Source organism: Trichechus manatus, unplaced genomic scaffold, assembly GCF_000243295.1.
Source record: "Trichechus manatus latirostris isolate Lorelei unplaced genomic scaffold, TriManLat1.0 scaffold00078, whole genome shotgun sequence".
Classification (NCBI taxonomy): domain Eukaryota; kingdom Metazoa; phylum Chordata; class Mammalia; order Sirenia; family Trichechidae; genus Trichechus; species Trichechus manatus.
Genome location: NW_004444014.1, coordinates 5,597,324 through 5,607,301, shown reverse-complemented (window position 1 = coordinate 5,607,301; position 9,978 = coordinate 5,597,324). Strand labels below are relative to the sequence as shown.

Below are 9,978 nucleotides of genomic sequence, written 5' to 3'. Positions count from 1 at the left end.
GAGGAAGACCCTCAATGAGATGGATTGACACAGTAGCTGCAACAACGGGCTCGGGCTCAAGCATAACGATTGTGAGCATGGCACAGGACTGGGCAGTGTTTTGTTCTGTGGTGTATAGGGTCACTATGAGTCAGAACTGATTTGACATCACCTAACAACAACAACATGGTCAAGTTAAATTAATCAGTTAAGGTCTTCATTATCTTAGAGTTTTTATTATGAAGGAAATTAACTGTTAACTTTTTAATTTAGTTTCATCTTTATAAATGCCACTTCTTAGTGGCTTTCTCAGCATAAATTTACCCACAGTGATTTATCGGATTGACAAAGTGGCTGCAAAAATGGGCTCAAACATAGCAACAATTGTAAGGATGGCGCGTGACTGGGCAGTGCTTCATTCTGTTGTACCTGACTCAGTGGCATCTAACAAAAACAAGTTTATTTTTAAAATAACTTTAGGTTTTAAATAACGTTTATTATTTTTTCTTTCTACAAGTGTAATATACCTCTCAACAGTGGTAGCAGATTATTAGAGCACAAGGAAGACTATAAAAATCACTTGTAACCCTACCATCCAGCAATAACTGTCATTAATATTTTAGTTTATATGCTTTCAGTAAATAATGTATTTGTTGTGTATGAATATTTATGTGTTTATTTTTGAATTGGGATCGTACTGTGTATGTTTAATTGAAACCTGCTTTAACAATCTCAAAATTGTTCTAGGTCATTTAAGATATTCCTACAACATGGTGTGTAAAGGCTGCAGGGTTTTCCATAATGTGGATATACCATAATTCATTTCAGTAATCCTCTATGGTTGGACATTCAAAATGTTTGCAGTTCTGTGCTGTTAAAAAGCTGTGATCCACTTTAAATTTTCCATTGGCTTGAAAGCAAAAAGTGAAGATTGTTATTTTGAGTTGTTTTTAAATGACTTATTTGATTTGCTCTTATACTTCCACACTGTTAGATATAGTCATAAGGTGTTTGTGGGTGCTTAAAATCAGGATCAGAGTTTGGGGAACAGCTTTAAAATCTTTTATTTCATCAGTTTTGTTTTCCCTTACGTGTTCATCTTATTTTCACAACTAGATACTGAACTCAATTGTCCATGCCATCTCTTAATAAACTAGTTTATTTTCTATTTGAGCAATTATTATTACTGTAATTCCCTCCCTTTGTAATAGTCAAAATACAAGAAATATAGAACATGGAGAAACTTTCAGGAAAGGCTTCATTATTCTTTAGCATGTTTGAAACAGTGTGTAACTTTAAAAAAAAAATTTTTTTTTTAAGTTGTTTTTCTTTATAAAAATTATAATTTGTCTCTTTGGCCAAGTTTTTTATCCTGATAGATGTGTGTGGTTTCTGTTGTGCATAGGAATGTATTGTATGTAAAATTGGCATTACCATTCTTTATCCTCCTTTCTGTCAGATCTGTGTTAAAATATTCTCCATTATATTTGTTCTGCAGCTAACTAAGGCTCATCGACAAGGACACATGGTGAAAGTAGATTGGCTGGACAGATTGACATTTAGAGAAATAGAAATGATAAATGAGGTGGGTTTTATCTCTTTTTTTATTTCAAAATTTCTCCAAATTTCTAACTCAGCTTTTTGTTTTTTGAGATTTATGTGGGGTAATCAGGGTTAAACTGTAGTTGTACATTCTATTCTAGTAAGTGGAAAACTTGGGCTGTCAGCCTTTCTTATATTTTAATGTAATGTTGAAACTTGAAGTTGGTAGTGAATATCATTAGTGTGCTAAATAACCATATGAGTGAAGCCTATGAAGGCTTGATCCCTCACTTGTGTGGCTTCTGTGCTTATCTCTATTCTCTTTGGCAGTTCTGTTCAGGTTCAAGTCAGTGTTGGGTAAATCTTCCATGAGCCTAGCGCTGCCTCTTCACTTCTATTATCTTAATTCATCCTTAGCCAAGACCTGTCCTTAATTAAGATACTGCTTTTATTATGTATTGCATATAGGAATTTACACCCTTAATAAAGTTAAGGTTCAAGTAATGTATTTATTCACATTGTGTTTTGGGGCAGAATGTCTACAATTAAAAGATGGCTTCAGTGAGACACCTTCAAAAGTTGTTATAAAAAAAAGTTTGCTTTTTTGTATATTTTTTCTGAAGTACCAGATGTTCTGTGTCTTAGAGCACACAAACAACAATTATTAATCAAATTAGGAGAGAAGAGTATCAATTTTGTGGTATGCTTAGCTTATAATGACCACCAAAGCTATCATCTGACTTAATTTATATTCTCTGAACGATTTTTAGCAGGTAAAAACAGAAAAATCTTTAATTTTACAGTGAACCCTTCGATAGGGTTGCTATGAGTTGGAATTGATGCAGCAGCAGTGGGTTTGGTTGGGGTTTCCTTGTAGAAGTTAGATTCTAGCATTTTTTTTTTTATGAATGTAGTGTTTTTTTCACAAAATTTATATTTAATGTGAATAGTGAGTATCTTTTCTAGATTTATTCATACTGTATTCTCATATACTCAAACCAGGAGAGTCCCCCCCCCCCCATTTTTTTAATAGTCACATTCCAAAGATAGTTTAATCAAAATGTTTACTTACATTTTTCTGTTCTTCAATTTTGGTATCCCTGGATAGTAGATGTATTGTTATGAATTACTTTGCCCAACTCCCCTACCTCCCTCCTCTTTGAAAAAAGTACATTGCTACTACCACTATAGAGTATAGTATGCTTCATAAAGCTAAACAAAGTGACCTCTTCAGACCTGTGTGTTTTTGTGCATGTAGATTTAAAGCCATCAGTTTATATAGGTGGATCAGTCATATGATTTAAAGGTGAACTGTTTTTGTTTAAAATTGACAGAAGTTCGGTCTCTATTTTTGAAATAAAATAGTTGTCATGCAAATTTACACAAAAAATCTCCAAGGGTTTATATTAAAAAATCCAAACAACTACCAAATAAGCAAAAAATGTTGTTAAGTTTGAGGAGGGAGTTACAAGTGAATAGTAGAGCCTACTGGATAAAACAATACTGTTGCATATATATTATAATGAAATAAAAAGTTATTATAGTTTAAGCTGTACTTGGTAGGTATAATACTGCATTGGGAAGAAACACGGATCTGTTGAGAATGTTGAAGGTAATCATTTTTCATAAATTTTTTTTTTAGAGTGAAAAACGAAGTTCTAATTTCATGTACTTAATGGTTGAATTTCAGTGTGTCAAGTGTGAAGATAAAGAATATGGTATCGTGTATTATGAAAAGGTATTTGCCTTGGAACTGTTTATGGTCTCTAAAGTAGAGGGGAGGGGAAACATTAAAAAAAATGACTGGTGTTCCTGCTGAGATGAATTATTTGGTTGCAGGATAGCAGCAGACAGCTGTCAGCAGCAGCTGTTCATGTATACACAAATCAAATCGTATAGCTGCAACAAGATTACAAAAGCCGATCATTCATATAATGCAGTTCTTTGTTGCAGAATTCAATAAGTGTGCAAGTGATTAAGAACTTTTTGATTAATTGTTCTGCAGATTGGCCAGCAGGACACCGAAGTAGTAGTTTTCTTTGCAATTATTATTCATTTGAAAAATAAAAAGATAATCATATTTTTTAAGTGTTAAATGACTGAAAGAGTATATGTTGTTATTTATATATATATATATATAATATGGTGGAATTGTATATGTGACCCTAACAAAAGTATGTTTATGAAAGACTTCATAAATATGCATTTATTTCTATAATATATGTAAAATTAGGAAATTCTTGCTACAGTTAAGCTTAGTAATAACAAGAACACAGTTAAAGATGTGCTTTGGTCTGATTATATGAAAGAAAGTAGTTCTCTGATACGTAGCTACTTGAAAAATATCTATGCCTTTAAATGCTTATTGAAATGACTTCATTTGAATACCACCGAAGTAATTGTATTCATAGTTCAAAAACCACATAAACTGGATGCCTTCTGTTATAGTGAAAATAGGTGTTTAAGTCAGTGCTAGTTGAGGACAGACTTTTGGTACATGGTATAATAGATTAATGTTTTTCTGGATATAGCTAATATATGCAGTTTATTTCTTCATAAAAGCACTTTCACATTACATTTACAAATTAGTGTTACTTATTAAAGCTGTCCCAAGTGGTTTTTAAAATACATATATTTTTATAACCATTTGAAAGATATTTCCATTATGGAGGTTTAGGGTTTGTTTAGTTAATTTAGTGTCATTTTCCTGGTATTTTCAGGTTAATATTCTTTTTTCTTTAGCTTCTACCTTTTTTTCTTTATTGAAAGGTTAGGAAAAGTTAACTTCTTTCAGCTTTTGATTTTATGCATGATACACTCTGGGAAAAAAGAATGTAAACTATTTAACATTGTTTATTAATTTACTAGAAAACCTGTTTTAAAAAAGGGAAATGTAGGTGAATAAAATTGTCTTCTCATCAGTGCATTTTAATAAAATCACATTTTACATATTATACTGTATATAATTTCATTAAAAGCAATATGTCCTGCCTGTATGTGGTTTATATTGCAAAAAATATGCTAATAGAGATGCTACTTTGGAACACTGGAGATATAAAGGGTACTTTGAAAAACAGCTTTGATAATAGATGAAGTAATAACAGAAAAGAAATTAGAAAAATCTCTAGTTATTTTTGAAAAGGTTCTTGACCCCTTTCTACTGCTTCCTGAAAATTGCTCATAAATTAGTACCTGTCTACCCACCCTGTCATATTTCCACTTGGTGTAAAGATTGCTAGACCAGTGTATTGAATCTACTGGAAAAAGACTTTCTTGTCACCTCTCTTTTGTGACAGATAGCCTTAGTGAAGAGTACTTGTCACAGTTGGGCTGATAAATGTGTTTTCTGGTATTGTGACTGAGAACCAGCCTGTTAAACAACAGTTGTGGGAATTTGTGGTTTTCTGTAAGACTCAATTACTAAACTAAAGTCACAGTGCTTTCCCTCTTTTACTCTCTCCTGATTTTTTGCAAATACCTAAAATTGAAAATATATTCATTTGGAAAAGAAAAGCTTGATGCTAGGTATACAATTGTGAGGAAATGAATTTTGACCTTAATTAGTTTACCTTTTCCAGTAAGCACAGATTTGGACATTTATTATGCACATTACTTTTCCTGCCTGGATTGGATACAAATAAAAGCCAACATTCTTCAAAAATGATAATAACAACAAAATAAGACTGCTTTATTTCTAACGAATTGATTGATTCTTGTTATTCAAGTTTGCATTGTGTTCGGTAGGTCCCCCTCTGAGGAGCAGTGCTGCTGAGTCTCTAGCTGTGAAAAATTTGAGTAACATTAACTCCATGCTTAAAATTCTTTGTGGAATGTAGCTTAGTTTTGATCCCTTGAAACATTATCAACGTCTACTTAGTAGTTTTTGCAAATAATATGACACATCCATTATGCTGTTTTAGTTATGCCAGTCTACTAATTTCCATGCACTTCGTAGATATAATGGATTGAAACAGTGGCTGCAGCAATGAGCTAAAAATAGCAATGATTGTAAGGATGGCACAGGACCAGCCAATGTTTTGTTCTGATATACATAAGGTCTCTATGAGTCCAAGCTGATTCAATGGCAGCTGACAACAACATAGATATAAAAACTGTAATACAAATTTTTTTAATGTTAGACTTCATTTTTCTCAAATTATATTATCAGTAACAATAGGATCAATGATGCATATGTATTTTAAAATATAGTTGAATGATAATAAGAATTTTTTTAAAGGGGGATATGATGTTCATTAAATAGAATTAAAATATATTGTAGAGTACAACATTGTGTATTGTTTCTTACCATTTGTTTTTTGTTTGTTTTTGTTTTTTTAACTTGTAATCCAGGATGGTGATGAGTCATCTCCAATTTTAACAAGTTTTGAGATCGTGAAAGTTCCTGACCCTCAGATGTCTATGGTGAGTTATTTATTATGTAAATTTCTTGTCAAATTATTTTTCTTCTAAGCTATTATGACAGATCTACATTATATGCTTTCTTTTTAAAAAGTATGTAACTACTTCAGTTATCTGGATATGATTCATAAGCGCATTTCATCTGTCTGGACTCAGGTTCAGATGGAATTTTTATAAGGAATTTTGACATCATAAAAATAAGATCAGGATACTGTAGGTTTGGGGAATCATTTTATTTGAAGAGTAGAAAAAGCTAGGGAATGCAGTCTTGAAAGGACTTGGGAGAATTGGTATTAGAAAGAGAGAATAGGTATTTATCATAAATAGAAAAGGAATTTATAACAGCTGCAGAAGTAACACTGGGATCAATGGATGAAACTTTTAGGAAGACTGATTTTATTGCAAAATAAGGGAGGTTTTTGTAGCTACTGGAACTTTTCAGTTTAGAGCATGGTTACTCAGGTAATGGTGAGATATACCTACCTGTTAATGAAATTTTAAGCTGATAGCTCTCTCAGCGATGTTGAAGAGCAAGAATTCCTGCTTTGCATAAATAAAGAAAGTAGCCATCAATAATAATAATAATAGTCATCCTTAGAAGCAAGGATGACCACACACACTGTCTCGTTTACTTTGGACACATTATTGGGAAGGACCAATCCCTGGACATCATGTTTGGTAAAGTAGAGGGTCAGTGAAAAAGAGGAAGATCCTCAGCAAGATGGACTGACACTGGCTGCACCAGTGGGCTCAAGCATACCTACTGTTCTGAGAATGGTGCAGGACCAGGCAGCATTCTGTTGTGTTATGCATGGGGTCTCATGAGTCAGAAACGACTCCATGGCACCTGACAACAATATAACTAATTATAGCTTTAGTATTGTGGATGTTATAATTAAAAAAATAGCAACAACTACAAACTAGGGCCCTTGTTAAACATTTTTATTTTTAAATGAAAGCAAGCAAGCACAAAACAAAAGCTTAAAAAATCAACCAGCTCCCTTACCCCCTGTGTGCAAAAATTCAGGTTAGCTTGTAGCAATGGTTATTTACTAAATGGAGGATATATTTCAACAAGGAAACTGAGCTGCCATACCACAATATCAGACAATATAACAGTATAAAGCCCTTATAATGACAGCAGTGTAGTACTGGCATATGTATATACAAATAGACTGGTAGAACAGAATAAAAAGCCCAGAAATGGACCCAAGTACGAATGGGAATTCAGTATATAATAAAGGTGGCATTTCACCCCTGGAACACAGTACTGGGGCAACTGATTAGCCATTTGGAAAAAGATAAAATTAGATCCATACCGTACACCATGCATAAGAATAAACTCCAAATGGATCAGAGATCTAAGTGTTAAAAAAAATGAAACCATGCCAGTACTTTACTCCCAATGGAAGGGAAGACTTCAACTATGCCTCAAAATCCAGAGGCAAAAAAACAAAATATTGATAAATTTAACTACATTTAAAAAAATGTAAAAGTGCACTGCAAAAACACTATGTACAAAGTCAGAAGACAATTAACAAACTGGGAGAAAGTATCTGCTATATATATATCACAGATAGAGAGCTAATGTATCTAATATATAATGAACTTTTAGAAATTGAGAGGCAAAGGGACCAGAAAGCTAATTAAAAATTGTAAAAAGACATGATCAACAATTCACACATACACACAAACACATTTAATATAAAAAGTCCATTAAGCTTTAGATGTTCAAATTTAATGATTTTGTCCATGGGTGAAACACAACTCGATGTGTATATTTAAGCTATATGATCATTGTCTCTTTTCTCAGTAATTGGCTGTTGAATTAACTGCTAAGGTAATAGGATAGTGATGTCAGCATGTGTCTAGTAGCTCAGTGGAGGGGGCATGCTTTTGTCTGGGTTGTTAGAAGATTTTCGAATGATGGTGATATTTGAATGTGTAAAGGATGTGAAAGCCTTGAATAGTGGAGAGTGAGGGGTAGAAATTTTAAGAAGCTGGAGCATATTATGGCAGTGAAGTGTAGGTCATACTTAGATGCCACTGAATGAGCTAGTTGATCTAGTGGAAGACCCCATAGGGGAGCACTGGGAGACAAGCCATTTCTGTTTTCTGTTTTCCTATCTCAAAATGAGGATATATATTTGAAAGACATAGGGACTAAAATTGTAGGAAGAATAAAATGTTAAGTATTATAAAATGGTCTTGAGTATAAGTAACTATTTCGTTTTCTGTTTCTAACTGGCTGTTGAACCTTGATGTTAGTTACATTGTCAATTAAAATTTTTAAATAATTTATAGGAGAATTTAGTTGAGAGCAAACACCACAAGCTTGCCCGGAGTTTAAGAAGTGGACCATCTGACCACGATCTCAAACCTAATGCTGCCACGAGAGATCAGCTAAATGTAAGAGAAATTATGAGATGTTAATATAAAATAAATGAATATTTTGGCTGCAGCTGTTGTGACCCCAATTCACTTAATGACTCAGATGTACATTTTTACGAGATTAATGAACCCTAGGTAATGTCAGCAATTTCACATTTCTGTAGTTTTATAATCATTTGGGGGCTTTCAGTAGATGTATTAGCCCTGGAGACAGAGCTGCAGGTAGTGTATACGTTTGTGATATTCCCACTGCCGTCAAGTTGATTCCAACTTACAGTGACTCTAAAGGACAGAGTAGAACTCCATGGGGTTTTCAAGGCTGTAAATCCTTACTGGAAGCAGACTGCTACATCTTTATTCTGTGGAGTGACTGGTGGGTTCAAACCACCAACCTTTCAGTTAGCAGCGAAGCACTTAACTACTGAGTAACCAGGGCTCTTTTCTGTGATACAGAGTTCTGAGAAACTGGCCCTAAGGTACATTACCCAAGAGAGGACTCAGCGTGCACACCTGCATCTTTGTGTGCGAGTTGACAAGAATTTTTATTGTTTTGTTTTTTTGTCCTTGGTTTTCTGGGGCTTTTGTTATTTTGCTTTATTTTGTTTTTGGTAGAATTAAATTATCTCTTTAGTTATATGATTCTATACTGAGTGTGGCTTTTTCACTTTTTTCTACCCCTTACCCTCTAATAATCTCCTTTTGGATTGATAATTACACCAAATTGAAATCCTACTGACTGCATGTGCATTTTCCTTGCTTATATAATAGTTCTATTATGGAAATATTTAATTAAAAATTTTTGAATGAAATGGAAATATATTGGAAGTGTATATTTGATAAAAATTGTTCTTTTTCTTTTTTTGTTATAGATTATTGTGAGTTATCCACCAACCAAACAACTTACATATGAAGAGCAAGATCTTGTTTGGAAGTTTAGATATTATCTTACTAATCAAGAGAAAGTGAGTTTCTTGATTATTTTCATCCTCCACATTTTTCTGCCAACTTTGTTGCTAATGATCAGGAATGAGGTAAAACTGACATGGAACAAATAGAATGTAGAATAAAATGTAGAATTATTGTCAAGTTTAAAAAAATTACAGAGAAGTATGTAGTATATACCACTAAAAAACATTTACAAAGGTGTATACACAAAGACACCTGTACTTGTTTGTTGATACATAAACAGTGTCTGAAAGGATACACAGATGGCTTCCTTTTAGGGGGGAGTGAAGTAGGGGACCTTGCATTTTTATGTTAAACTCATTCTCTACTGTCTTTCTAAAAAAAAAAAAAGTCAATTACTTTTGTCATTAAATATATCTCCTGTGGAAACAGATTCTAACAATTTGCCATGATAATTGAATTCAGTGTATTTGTGTATGTGTGCATGTGTGTGCATGTTTATGTTTATGTCTTAAAATCAGGAAAAGACTAGCAGCAACCTGTTAGAAAATGAGCAAGGACTATGAACAGAGTTCGCTGAAAAGGAAATACAAATAACATTACTCTTAAGATATTCAACCCTACTTATATTAACTAGTAATTACTAATTATGCTAATTACTACTAGTTAAAAACATACTGAGATACTGCCTTCTCATTTATCAAATTGGCAAAAATCCTGCAGTGTGATAACATGCTCTGG

General features: G+C 33.1%; 1 protein-coding gene across 1 annotated transcript in view; it reads left to right on the top strand.

Annotated features, from left to right (window-relative positions):
- PIK3C3 (phosphatidylinositol 3-kinase catalytic subunit type 3) overlaps positions 1-9,978 on the top strand; it is a 147,403-nt gene that overhangs the window by 34,778 nt on the left and 102,647 nt on the right. Inside the window, exons 4-8 of the mRNA XM_023735372.1 lie at positions 1,385-1,564; positions 3,164-3,259; positions 5,872-5,943; positions 8,245-8,349; positions 9,201-9,293. Coding sequence (XP_023591140.1) covers positions 1,385-1,564; positions 3,164-3,259; positions 5,872-5,943; positions 8,245-8,349; positions 9,201-9,293 — 546 coding nt within the window. The remainder of the gene's footprint in view (positions 1-1,384; positions 1,565-3,163; positions 3,260-5,871; positions 5,944-8,244; positions 8,350-9,200; positions 9,294-9,978) is intronic.